The sequence below is a fragment of the Anser anser genome (assembly GCF_964211835.1).
Source record: "Anser anser genome assembly, chromosome: 4".
NCBI lineage: Eukaryota > Metazoa > Chordata > Aves > Anseriformes > Anatidae > Anser > Anser anser.
This window is the reverse complement of record NC_139724.1, coordinates 44,043,307-44,057,232: the sequence shown is the minus strand read 5'-3', so window position 1 is coordinate 44,057,232 and position 13,926 is coordinate 44,043,307. Positions and strand designations below refer to the sequence as shown.

At 37.2% G+C, this 13,926-nt stretch overlaps 1 protein-coding gene and 1 long non-coding RNA gene across 18 annotated transcripts in view; one reads left to right on the top strand and one right to left on the bottom strand.

Moving 5' to 3' along the window:
- The window catches only part of LOC310898533 (uncharacterized protein), a 264,997-nt gene extending 261,185 nt beyond the window's left edge, over positions 1-3,812 (top strand). For all 10 annotated transcript variants that reach the window (XR_014583392.1, XR_014583393.1, XM_083833769.1 and 7 more), the window contains one exon: positions 1,704-3,812. Coding sequence is in view for 8 of the 10 variants with exons in the window: in XM_083833769.1 (XP_083689895.1) it covers positions 1,704-1,788 (85 nt within the window). In the remaining 2 variants the exon portion in view is untranslated. The remainder of the gene's footprint in view (positions 1-1,703) is intronic.
- The window catches only part of LOC310898534, a 136,479-nt gene that overhangs the window by 24,797 nt on the left and 97,756 nt on the right, over positions 1-13,926 (bottom strand). For 3 of the 8 annotated variants that reach the window (XR_014583403.1, XR_014583405.1, XR_014583407.1), the window contains 2 exons: positions 12,895-13,221; positions 4,803-4,883 (listed from right to left, as the gene is read on the bottom strand). This is a non-coding gene — a long non-coding RNA (uncharacterized lncRNA). Of the gene's footprint in view, positions 1-3,818; positions 3,944-4,802; positions 4,884-6,182; positions 6,277-12,894; positions 13,222-13,926 lie in introns of all 8 variants that reach the window. The other 5 variants (XR_014583402.1, XR_014583404.1, XR_014583401.1 and 2 more) reach the window with 4 other exon arrangements.

The following is a 13,926-nucleotide window of genomic DNA, read 5'->3' as shown; positions in this document are numbered from 1 at the left end:
TTCACTTTCTAGTTTAACATTTTTAAGATAACAGTAACAAAGCAATGACTTTTCAGTCCTATTAAGACTGGAAGCCACTGGGGAGGTCCTGTGGGTCTGTATTTCCCTGAGGGTACACAGACTGCTCATTGAATCTGCTCAGTCATCACTTCTGCATTGAACTTAAAAAAAAAATCAAAGCAAAAAAATGAAAGAAACCCAACCCCCAAAAGCAAGTAGCACTCCTGCTCAAAGGATGTTCAAGGGAGTTATTCCAACTTGATCTTTCTCCCACATACCCACTATGGGAGGAAATATTTATAGAGGAAGGAAACTGAAAAAGATTGCAAAGATCCTACCACATAGATTTCCTGGTGTTATTCTTTAGACGAAGAGGCAAAAGTTCTTTCCTCAAATTCCTTTTCCCATGCAAGCAGAGGGAAGAATATTGTCTTTTGTTAACTTTTTATTTTGCTTATTTGCCATTATCTTCAAAACGTGCTATATAAAGATGCAATTTATTAATCATGACTGTGTTGTGTTCCATAACAAAAATGATCCTTTGGGACCATATTTGTAATATGTGCCAAAATGTACTGTTAGCTAAGTAGCCTTATCTATAATTCAGAGAGACTTTGTGTGCTTTGGAAGACTGTTTGGCAAACTGTGCAAGGAAGTCATTTAGTTATCTGGCTACATTAAGGATGAAATCAATTTGAGATGAATTAGTACTTCTAGAAAAGTGTTATGAAAAAAACAACCTAATCTCTTGGCTTTGGAAGAAGTAATTAGCTAGAACTGCAAAAGCCTTGGTGAGTATGCAATCGGATATCCTTTAGTGGATCTAGAGGAGCAATTTAAGAAACTATTGTCTCAATTTTTCATTCCTACTTTTTATCTGGTGGTTACGTTTTCAACAGTTTAGATTTGTTATATACCCTACCAAGTGCTTCTACCCTGCTTCAGTGAAAAAGTGGATTAATTTAAATCACTGTCTCAGATTGTTTAGCAGGCAGAGAACAAATTACTTTCAAATGGTCTGAGACTTTTTTTCAGTTTGATTCCCTGTCTCCTCCTCTTGTTGCTACATGGGACGTAAAAATATATGGAGAGGGTGTTGCAACCCAACTAAAGGCAAAGCTCCAACTGAGATTGACTTCAGTTCCAGAAGGCCCAGGTTCATAACGTGAATGTAGTGTATTAAGAATGCACTGCAAAGTGTTTGTTAAATGAAGTTGCAGTTTTCTTCACAAGCATTTATTTCAAGTCCTTTGCAATATAACAATAAACCTGTGCAATTTTATTTCTAGCTCAATGGGACATTGGACATTGCTAATCTGTTTAATGTACATACCTTAGTATTCTATCATAAAAATGATTCATTAGTGAGCTGAGTGACAAAAAAAGCATGTCTAAAAAAAAGCTTAAGGACAATCCAAGATCGTTTGCATTTATTTTAATGATATCCAAATGGCGTTCTAACTAAAGATGTTAATAATTATGATGAGCAATAAAACTGTAGAAAGAGTTAAACTTACTGGCAGGCTTTATTCTCCTAGTGTTCTGTTTGACATAATTCCATAACCTCTTCCCTTCAATAAATGTCAAGTATTTTGTTTTATTTTTTTAATTTCTTAAATGTCCTAGCTGTGAAGAGAGACAGAGCATGAAAATTGTCAGGGATATATCACGTTTTGCATTCACATGCTCATGTTTTTTGTTAGGGTGACGGAAAGGCCAGAGAAGACGCTGCAGGAAGACTTCCAAGCAACAATAAATATGGAAGTTCTTTCCAACTCAATGTTTTGAAATGTTTTAGAAACTTACTCAAAAGGCCTTGCTATGATCATCTCTTGTAGAGGAGTAAGAGTAATATTTCCACAATAAATATTTTATTCTTGATGGTACTTTCTCTGAAAACCACCAGTGGAGAAGTGGTGGGATTTGATGACAACACAGATTTTAAAAATGTTATAAACTTATCTAATGGCAGAAGATGATGACAGTTTTCAAAGATATGCCTGCCAGTCAAGAACTGCTTCAGCCAGATGAAAAAATTCATTGCTTTTGCTTTGAAGCTTGATTAGCTCATGAAAGGATTTTTGTGATATAGTAGTATCTGACACAGGGCACCAGCTTCAAAGACCTTTGATGTGCTTTCAACTCAAATGTCCTTTAGAATAACACGTTAAAAACAATGATTTTTTAGAATAATGTTAAAAAAAATGATTTTTGTGCTAGGTCTACATCAGTGCAGGGACCCCTTTACCCATGGTCATGGATTTCAGTGCTCCTCTCTGTGACTGTTGTGACAGCTTGGGACTGGAGCTAGTCTCTTATTTATGTGATACACTTTTGCAGACCACATGATTCATAAATGTTATAAAATGATTGAATCGTAATGGTCTAACCCAACTTTTACCAAGAAACATGAGACTCCTACAGCTTCTCTGAGGCTGAAACTGAATGAGTTTGTGAACAAGTCACAGAAAGCACCAAGCATGGTCTATATTCACACCCTGCCTCAGTGTTTGGTAAATGATGAGCAGAAAGGCACAAATGAAGAGGTTTAATTTCTATACCTATTTACAGTGTTATTGATACAGAACCTCTAGATGCAGGTGCATCTAGATTGGAAAACTGTATATTTTGGAGTGTAAATCCAGGAAAATAGACTGCGCCCTAAATAATCACTTACCATACACATCTCGGAAGAAACCAAGAAAATAATAATCTACCATTTTGCACAAGCATGAACTGGGATCCAAACAGATAATAAATTGCAAATGAAACTCATTGTGATAAGTGAAATCAGATTAAACAGAAGGTTGTCCATGAGTGTCTTTCTCCTACAATGAAGACTGACAGAAATAAGAGAAGTGAATAAGCTTAATCCTTGATTCAGCTTTAACAGTATTTCCAAGGGCTGTTTCATAAAATCTAAACACATTAAAAAATAGCCAGAAACCTAATCTGCCCAGAAATCACAGATTTCTCATCTGTGTGTTGAAGACATAGCAACCCAAATTACCCTTGAAATGACTCTATTTCAAGACATACACTTTTCTGAGTTATATTTTTAGAAGACTTCTACTAGTAGTCCAAGAACTTTTTTCCAGACAAGGATTTGCCTTGGGTTTATGTCAGCATATAATTTGTAAAAGTTTGTAATAAACATGCCTCACTGGGATTGGCAGAGATTATAGGAAGGAAAAAAACACTGCTAACTTTGGGCTACTTGCTTTGGTTCAGACCTCAGGTTTGTTATATTAGCTTCAAAACTGCAGTGAATTGATGAATCATTTTGTAACTAAGACCAGAACTTCCAACATGGCCTAATCTTTTCAGAAATTCTCCTTTGATTATGGATTTCTGTTTCCAGTGTAAATATTAAAGAGTTGCCTGGTGCTTAGACTGGGAGGTATACTACCAGAATTTCATTCAGATAGAAATAAATACACAATGAGTAATTCAAAACATTAGGCCTGAGCTGGCTATATACCCACTGAAGTCAATGAAATTTTAGGATGTACGAGAAGTGCCAACTGAAGTCTTACAAATAAACTGTGAATGTTTATGTAAATATGATAAACAGAAAAACACCATTATGAATGTGGGTGGTTGATCTAAGTTAGTAGTCTTCTCGGGCCAGTTTTTATATTTTTTTTTACGATAATAGAGCCATCATTATTTTTCCAATGCTTTTCAGTTCATGGTAAGTGATAATTTCCCTTCTGTTAGTCACACAAACTAAAAGCAGTAATCAGTTTAGCTGCATCTGGAAAGTAATCTTGTTTGTAAATGATGAAAGGAAACAAGGCAGGAACCTATTTACAAACCTCCTCTGTAGAAGCATTCAGTTTTCCCGAAGTCATTCTTTTCAACAAAATGACCTGCTTCTCTGCTCCAGGTGAAGTTTTCAAATCCTTCAACATACCAGTTAATAATTGGTACAACTCAGGAGCTGAAAGTTTAAAGCATCCATCGATGTTTTTGAAAGTAGCATTTAGAAATTACTGTGATAGTGCACTTTTTTGTGTTTTGTTTTGTTCTTTTATACAAGTAGATGTTTTTGTCGAAATTGAGTGTGACACTAAGACATTGAGCAAGCTCAGAATGGGTCAATCCATTGCTTTGAGGAGCCAACACTTCTGATTGTTTAAAGGTATGAAGTTTTTTTTTCTTCAGAAATAAAATTTGGTTTGTTCTTTCACTGTCTAGGAAGTTACTGTTCTACAGTGATGGATAATTTTGTATTAAGTGGAAAAAAGTTTTTATATATTGAATAAATATTTAATTATAATAAATGTTGGCATTCTGATAACTAGTGAGAAGTTTTGTGTTTATTGATTTTTCATAAAATGGTATGTAAATAATGAAAATCAAGTGTTGAAAAAATCAACAAACAGAAACAGTTTTAGAGGTATAACATGAAAGGTATCATAGTCAAAAGAGAGTGAATAGTAAAAGTATGTGACAAATCATGTAACAAAATTGAATGGAATATAAGAATTCACAAGCATTCAAGTAAGTTACCTTCTGTTCTCATTGACATGGAAGAAATAACTGTTTCCCTATTTAAACGTGCTGTTTAGAAAACCATTTATTAATGCCAAAAGCAATAATATCCATGACCAGCCTCAAACTAGAACATGATTTGAGTGATCACTAACATATAACAAAGTGATTATGGGGGCAAAAAAAACCCACAGGCGTTCTTCCAACTTGCTGAAAAATTAGAAGTATTACCTTGTGCTTCATAGGCATGACCACACCAGTAACACAGAAGAACAGGGGAGTGGAAAGAAAAGGGAATGTCTGACCTTTTCATGATCACAGTGCTTGACAAAGCTGGAAATAGGTCCTACTTCTCCAAGTCGTGGTCTCAAAAGGCTACATTCTCCCTTTAAAGAAACAAATCCATTAAAAAAGTCTTCAAGAAGAAGACCAGGGACATGTCCAGTAATGTTTGCTGTGAGTACCTGCAACAGTTTAAGTCCCCTACAAGTGAAGTTGCTTTCTGACTTAATTCCTAAACTACTACTTTTCAGAAAAATATTAGACACATTGATTCATTTAAGAAATTACTTCTGGGACTGATGGTCTTGATTGTAAGAATGATCACCTCACTACAAAGCATTTAAGCAGGTGATAACTTTGTCACCAGTCTCAAAAGGCTGCTGGTCTCCCAGGGTTGAGTTACCTTGTTGTACAGATCTGATAGAGTTCTGAATGTGGAAAAAGCTGGTAGCATGCACTAAATACAGATTAGTAACGGTGGGGTAGTCCCTAGGGACTTGAGATCAAAAGTATAAATTATTATGATAAATAATTTTAAATGAATGAGCTTACATTCCTTATTACTGTTTCATCCTCAGCCACCACACACTCTGGCATATTCTGAACAAAAATCATAAACAACAATCTCAGCAATATTTGAAGATTTTTGAGACAGGACCTTTACCCCACTAGCTGTCTGTATTAGTTGTTTAGCTCTGGAGAGCCTATGTTTTATTTGGAAAAGCTAAGTATTATCTCAGCACCAACAATAATAAAGACTTGCAGGGAAAAAATGCTGTTCCTTACAGAATGTGTGACACAAGTAGTGGTGTCTAGAGCTCATGCAGATGGAGGGAGTGGAGTGTGGGACCCTGGAAAGAGCTGAGAGGGGAATTGAAAACCTAGAGATATATATGTATGTTTGTGTGTATACATACATAAGCTAACCAAAAGGCTGTTTATTTGAGGTGTTTCAGCATCCTTGATGCTAGGTACTGCTTTGTTTTAAATCACGTCCTCCAGGGGCTTTTCATTCAAATAAAGACATTAATTTTTTTAAGGGCATTGCATGTTCTCTGTTAAATGGACAAACAGATGGAGGCTGTGCCACAAGCAAAGCCAGTCAACCCCTGCCTAAAATGTGCAGGTCACAGTTTTTATTGGCACTTGCTTTCTGATTTGCTTTTGGTAGCGTACTAGTGACCAAACAAAGAAACAAACAACAATAAATAGTAAAAACAAAACAAAACAAAACCCTTGATATATTCAGGGAAAAAGAAATTACCAAGAACCATCTGTAGTGTTTTCTCCAATGATAACTGTGATAAATTAGCTGTAGTTATAACTGTATATATGTATATATACTGTTATAACTGTAGTTATGCTTTCCATTTTCCCAGAGATACCACAAATATCTGTTGAACCTGCTCGTATCTTCTGCTTCACCCCACTCCAAACACCAATGGAGATAAAGCAGGCACATCTTCCTCTTTACATCTTCCTCTTTACAGCACCTTTCTGCCAAAGAGATGGAAGAGAGCTTTCTTACTCCCCAGTCATCCCATGAAGTCCTACATGAAATAGACTCCTCTAGCCTACAGGTCTCATAGCAATAGTTCAGTCAAGAGCACAAATTCTGCTCTTGCCCCTGTGTTTCTTATGCTAATGATGACAATCTCTTTGGGGAATGACAGCAGGAGGCTGAATGGCTTGAGGTATAACTGATGGGCTGCTGAAGGTCTCGCTATGTTTTTTATAGATTTATCAGGGAAATGACTGTGCAGTGTCTGTTAATCTCTGGCTAATTCAGCTCATGGCTGAATCCCACAGCTAACTGTGAGGAACGCAACCCTCCATTTAGCAAATTTGGTCAAACACAGGCTAGTGGCAACTGAATACAGCTAATGGCTATATTGAATGGTAGTTTGTGGAAATTGTGTTAGAGGCCTCCGTCCAAATTTTACTGACATCAATATCTCAAAGGAAATCCCTTCAAAATAACTGCTTACTGAAGACTCAGGGACAACCCAGGGGTTTAAAAACAAGGAGGATGAACGTCTCTTCCCTAGAAGTACTCTCTGTAAGCCATCAGTGAAGTGTAAAGGGGCACATTTGTGTTAGCACCACCCAGGCTGTCAATAAAGAACTTCTGTCCTCCAACTATCAAATCAGATTCATATGAATTTCCCACTCTTCCAAAACCACTTTCCCACCAGGCAGAAGAGATCACAAAATTAAACATAATTCCCTCCTTCTCACATCTCTGCAGTTTGTAAGTGCTGTGCCTGTCACAATGCTCCCAGGAGGCTTCCTCAACCATAATGTCTCATCTCTGTAAACAGCTGCTTCGTTTTTGCACAAGAGTTCTTGGAGACTTGCTTCGCTTATCAGAACTGAACTACTGAAAAGCTGGTAAATAACCAAGTAAGTTCTGCTGGGAAGATGAAATCCCACTGCAGATGGACAGATTTGCTTAACCTATAAAATAATTTTGGACTAGCTATTGTTTTGGCAAAATTCTAAAATATAACAAAGTCTGATTGTTCTTGGCTCCTCCTAATTTGCTTACTTTGTGGATATAGCTGACCATCAATATGCACGTTAGTCCCATTACTGTTAACATGAGCTATATGCATACACATAGCTGAGAGAAACTTGACCATTTACTTTCAGTGTTCCAAGGTCAGCTGCACTCTGGACCTTTTACTTTCTCTATGCTTCACTAACTGAGACCAAAGCTTATGCAAGACTTCCTTGGGGAACACAAGGTCTGAGGTTTTCACCATCCAGCAGGCTAAAATTCAAATATGAACCACAGCTGTTTGGATAGGAGTCCTGGACCTCTTTGTTTTGAACTGTAGTGACCTGCTCAGCCTTACCAACACGTGAAACTCTGAAATCCCTGCACGGCTAATGACTGGGATGTGAACATTGCCTGCCAAGCAGACCTGGGTGAAGTGACCAATTCATAGAGCACTGGGATTTGCAGGTGGAAGGGCTGTTCTCTCTCACTTTCTCCCACTGTCCCTGACCCCATTTCTATATACATCATCCATATATGTATATTCCACGTGCAGATTTGAATACATGTTCACCATCCAAACAGCTGACTCAGTGTTCTTGTTGAAGATGGCGAAGTGCCTCCCTTCTGCCAAGTACAGGTATTTTTAGGACTCCTCAGTAAGAGGTAAAATAAGAGAAACAGAGCATGGGATAAACTAGTCACTCAGTTTAAATGGTGATAGACCTCCAGTGCCCTAAAAGCTTTAAATACATTGTCTTCACTCAGCTATGCTCTGTCTAAGTAGAGGAATGCCACTGAGATAAATAAGCCTGGACTTTGACCACTGTGAATTATCACACCAAAATATTTGTGAAGTGGTGGAAAAAACATTTTTTGGATCACACTGCAAGAGGAGATATACAAGAGCTTGTGGTGATGCAATCTTGCACTGCTCCACACATCATAGGGTTACTGTTGGGAGCTCAGATGCATCTGTTATCTGTTTCTGTTATGGTAATCAAGGAAAATAATCAGGATTGAAGAAGAATAAGTCTCTTCAGTAAAATGGTGCGAGTCAGAAATTCTGTGACAGAAGCTACAAAAGCTACAAAAAATGAACTAAGTCATGACTCTATTTCCATGCTGGGACATGCACTTTGAAATAATATTATGTACAGAAGTGTCTTTCCTTTGGTTTAACTGCAATTACATAAATATTTAGAATAACACTAATGAGTACTTTTGCAGAAGTGAAACATGATAGGCAGGATGATAGCTAACTATTTAAAGGGACTGGCAGCCCACCTTCCAGTGGCCACTGTGATTATCAAGTGATAATCTCAGTAGAGGGTGCTTGGCTGATTGCGTTTTTCTTGAATGATGGATCTTCTTATATCCCCTTACATTTAGAATCCAATTCCATTATTTCATTTACAAAAGTAATAATAAGTATTTTTTCCATATTTATAACATTGTAGCAAGCAAGACAAAACAGATTTTGGATCTTGGTCTGTTTTGAGTGTCTGACCTTTCACATTCATTTTATTATTGCAAAGCACATTAAATATTGTGGAAGGCAGAAAAAGAGAAAAAAAAAAAAAACAACAACACAATTTCTTATTTATTGGTATACTAAATGTTTTTGTGCATCCAAGCACATCCAGCATTCATGCTTACAATAAAATATAGCAAGCAAAGACTAAGTAAATTCTGTTTGTTTTAATACGGAAATAATTTTGACTGCATCTTTGGCTTTGTATGACATGGAAACTGATGATTGTTTAGGCTTTGCTACTTTTTTTTTTTTTATGGTCTGCATTAAAATCCCACATGAGAAACAAATTTTTCTCTAGGAACAAAATGTTACTTTTTTGGGGGACTGAGTTCTAATTAGTCGTGTAGTACTTCTGCTTCTTTTCAGTTGGGAAAACACAATGCATATAAAATCCAGATGGATAGTAAATGAGGCTGGAAGCATCCCTGGCCAATTAGCCGCATCACTTGATTAAAAGAAGCTTATAAGAATTTAAGTAAAAAAAAAAAAAAAAAAAAAGCAGTAAGAGCAGCAAACTAGCTGGAATATATGATTTCATCATAGCTCTGATAGTGCTTTTCTTTTGCTAGTTGGCCTCTCACAACTTATTGTAAGTTAACCTGCAATTTTATTTAAATTAAGCATGCATAGGATTTGTGATTAATGCCCTAAATACCAATGATGGAAGATATAAACAGGATGGGGAGAAAATTCACCATCAGACTACAACGGGCCACAAGGACCACAGCTTTAGGACAATTGGCTTCTTGAAGGAACTCATCTGAGAGCAATGCAACAGAAATCTACTGGCATGAGCCGTAATATCACAGACCAATTCATTTACAATAGATTTTGTTTGCGTCTTTCAGGAAGCAAGTAAGCACATTGTTATAGGAATTACAGTGTCACTGTGCACAAAAGCTCCTGAGTATCCCAGGAGGCTCAGCAGATTTGAGGGTGACATTTTCCAAGCGGTCTAAGGCAGCCTATAAAGATGTCCAAAGAAGTCACAGCCAGGACTTGCAGAGGGATGGAGCCACATCTGGAATCCCTGGACAATTGCAGGGATGTTTATTATTCTTTGTTTATTATTCTGAGTGTGTGCTCTCCCTCTTCCTCTCTTTGTCTCTCTTTGTTATTTGTGTAATAAAATTCCTCTAGGCATATAAAGTAAGTCATCTGGAATTGTGCAATTCCCTCTGCCAGGAAGCTGGAAAAGCTTCTCTCCTGTGCAGAGACAAAAATACGGGCTCATCTCAACCACTGAGACATTACAGAAATATACAGCATTTGTCTTTGGGTTGTATATTTATGTAGCAAAGAACTGTGGCAAATAAGTGTGACTCTTGCTGTTAAAAAATTGGCTTTTATCCTGTCCAAGGTGTTATGTTTATTTAAAACTTGAGAAATGATTTGTACATTTTAAAATAAAGCATGCAAAATACATTAAAAAGGCTCAGTGTCAAAGTCATTTTTTCTGCCAGCGGGTAAAGAGAAGGAAAAGGAAATGTGTAAGAAGAGAGGAGTGTCTTTATAGCCACATGGCTAGTGAAATTTTCTATTTATTCTTTGGGGAAAAAGCAAAGTAGCTGAATAGCTGCTGGTTGGGTAGGTGCCGGCACTATTTTTATTGGCAGGCAACTCTGAGTGGCTGAAAGGTGGTCATTAACACCCTGACACAAAGTGCTGACAGGGCGATTATAAGATTAACACCCTATGTTATATTAACAGTGTCAAAACCTCCCTGTACCTGTCAGGAAGAAATAATGGCATGAAGGAAAACATTATAGACATTCTGAGATTTTAACATTGAAATACCACACAGCTATTAACTTTTTGAAGTTGGCCTAAATATCTAGATAACCTACTGAAGTCCCTGTAAAATAAAATAATGTAATTTAAATGATAGGTTCACAGAATGAAAAAGATGAACACAAATGTTAAGCCACCTGGCTTGCTTACTGTCTTGTTGACCCTTTTTAGACCTGATCTCCCTGGGAGAGGGTCTTTCACTGCCTTTCACTAGTCTTCTGGTTTGAGAGCTCAGAAACCCTGGGTTTGACCTTAGGATTTGACAAATTTGACAGAGCTCTTGTGGAGAATCTCATTGCTGATGTACAAGGCAAAATTCAACCAGGATCTTCCTACAGGTTCACTAGTTCAAAACCCACACCTGGTTTTATCAGTGAAAGAGTTGGGACTCCGAGGACTAATTTTCCTTTCGAAAGTGTTTCTACTCCATGTCCACTGGAACAGGAAGGTCAGATCCTCTAGCATAGCTTCAGCTAGACTGTTTTATACTGCACTAAATTCTGCCAGTTTGGTTAAACAAAATAAGCTGGGGAAAAAGTTCTTCCTGTAGCTCTAGACTTACACTTTTACTGGTAGAAAAAATAGTCCAAGTGTTGCCAGATTAAGCATTCTTTCTGTATATTTTTATTATTATATTTTATGTTGTATATTGTGATGCTATAGCCTATATTCTTTATATTTTTATCTGTAAGATCAATAGACACAATGCACAACATATATTCTTTAAATATACTTCAGTTTCTAAACAAGATCAAGTCATGGTCTAAGCACCCCAAATGCCAGGAAGTTCTCCTGAGTTGTGTAAGAAAAGTTTGGTAGTTTCAAGAAGGATTTTGGGTGCTTACAGAGTGTTGCAATACCATCATACCTTCAGGTTTATTGAAATCCCTTAATAAAAAAGTGTATGTAATTAACTTAGCACATGTTACAAATGACTAAAGCTACATCTGAAAAGTTCAAATGTCTCGGAAACAGATCCAACAGAAACATTTAATAACTAAACAAGATAAAGGATGGATTTATGACTGCTGTTTAGTTTGGGGGCTATTGGAAGACAATGCAAAAAAAATCACAAACTCTTTCAGAGCTTCTATGAAATGAACACCGTGCCTGCAGAAAATTGAGTGGCAACTGATGAGAATTGCCAAAGGTAGGGAGTTTCCAATAAATAGGATTCTAGTTTTAGGGTATTGGAACAACCCGTTAAAGTGTTTGTATATGTAATTTTATTACAGCATCTGCTTTGGCTGAAACTAAGGTCTCCAGGGCAATTTTGAACTTTCAAGTCATCTCTAGAATGGAGTTTTTTCATCTAAATATCTTTTCTACTTAAAAAAAAAAGAAAAAAAGAAAAATATGACTTAATTCAGAGAAAATGCTGTTTAATCATGCTTTATTAATGATATGCATGCAGTTTTCCATGCTGAGAAGAGTCTCAGAATAGTTTCTGAGATGTTAGAAATGCCTTTAGAGATTTTTGGCATTTCATATATTCGAGTGTTTTTCAAAACAGGAAAAGTCAAGGAATGCTATCAAGATAGCTGAGTATTCCATGTTCTAATTTATAATAAGACCAGGTGGCAACTGAAAAGACATTCAGGTGGTAGGAACTTGCATTCATTGCAGTTTTTGGGGAATTCATGTAATATAGAAGTGCTTTGTTTACCAAATTAATGGCACTGTATTGCTTTCCATTGACTTTAGCTGTCAATTGCATGACTGCAGTGTTTCAGATGTTCAGTGAAGGCACACTTCACTGTGTTATTTTACCTTTCTTAACAGCCCTGAGTGAGTTTATGGGAATAAGCAAAGCTCAGAGACGTGGGTTGTTATCCTGTTTTAGAGGAAAGGGAAGACTGTGCAGCGCTCCTGTCCAAAGGGCCTCTCTGTCTGCTGGGTGAGACGGAGACGGGCTCCTCAAGTGTTGCTTCTGCTAGGAACAATTAGGAGGGGATTATGGCTTGGTAGAGCTAAAACCAGCGGTCAGTACACTCCACAGCATTGCTGGCTCTGTGCTGAATGGGAGCAGAGCAACAGGCTCTATCTGCTAATCCTTATCCCTTTCTTTCTGCACATCTTCTGCGTGACGAGAAGAGAGCATGGGTCACGTTCTGCCCTCTCCTCGTTCCTTCTTTCACAGTTGCAGATCAAGACACCCTTCAGCAAAGCCTGCATGACAGTCAACAAAAACAGGCACAGCACAATCAAAGCTACCAAATAGTTAATAAAGTATGAAATCTGGTGTAGACAGAAAAGTGGGAGGAGAGCTACATAAGGGCTTACTTACAAAGGAGTGAAGACATAAGAGATGACCTCTTGTGACCACTAAAGGGATAACTTCATCAGGCTATACTTGTGCCAGAACATAAACAGATTTTTGCACGTCAATCATGCTGAAGGGGCAGAAACTTTACTGTAGTCATTTGCAAGGGTTTTCAAATGAACAAGGTGTATTTTCTTTTATTTTATTTGGAGTACTGTGCTTGCCATTGATAGGCAGTTTGGAATCCTCAAACTTAGGTTCCCTGTCTTCGCTCTGATGTCTTTACACACCGGGAGGCAAATTAATGTGTTCTCTTCAGCTAATATTCATGCTTCAGCAACCATTTGCATCCTAGGCCAAAAACAAAAAAAGAAAAAAGAAAAAAAAAAAAAGAGTCATTTTAAAATGTTAAGTGTAAATCTGTATTGTTTTAGCATTATTTGGCAAGCAGTAAATCATTTTAGTGCTCTTTAAGAAAATAGCTATATACTGTATCTTTGTCTCAGACAAACTGCTGAGTGACATAAAACCCATCTACGCTGAAAATGAAATATCCTACTTCTCCAAAAGAACCATGTCTCTATTGTTGGGCACACAGAAATCATGTCTTCTGCCACCCTGACATTATTCTTGATGTAGGGTGTACTTTATCAGCTAGTAACACTTTGCCCAGTGAAAGTGCTGAATTCATTCTGATTTACTTAATTTTATAAAGCTGGTAAAAATGAGAAACTTTGCCCTAGATATACTGGCGTGTGTTGTGCAAGGTCGCCTCTGTGCATTAAGACTGCAGAGGGAAGAATTGGACCTGATCCCACAGTTAAGCTGTGTTTGAATACTGAATAGGTAGTTGACTACCTATGTGCCCTCTCATCCACAATGTTTTGCCTTCCTTAACACATGGGTAGGATAAACTGGATTTTAAGCGTGATATTCAGAACAACATTCAATTTTTTCATCTCTTTCAAAAACACTCTGTACGCTAATAATTAGGAGACTCATTTTTTATAATTGCTTTAGGTGGATCAATTTTATTTTTTCCTCTTTAACTTCCAG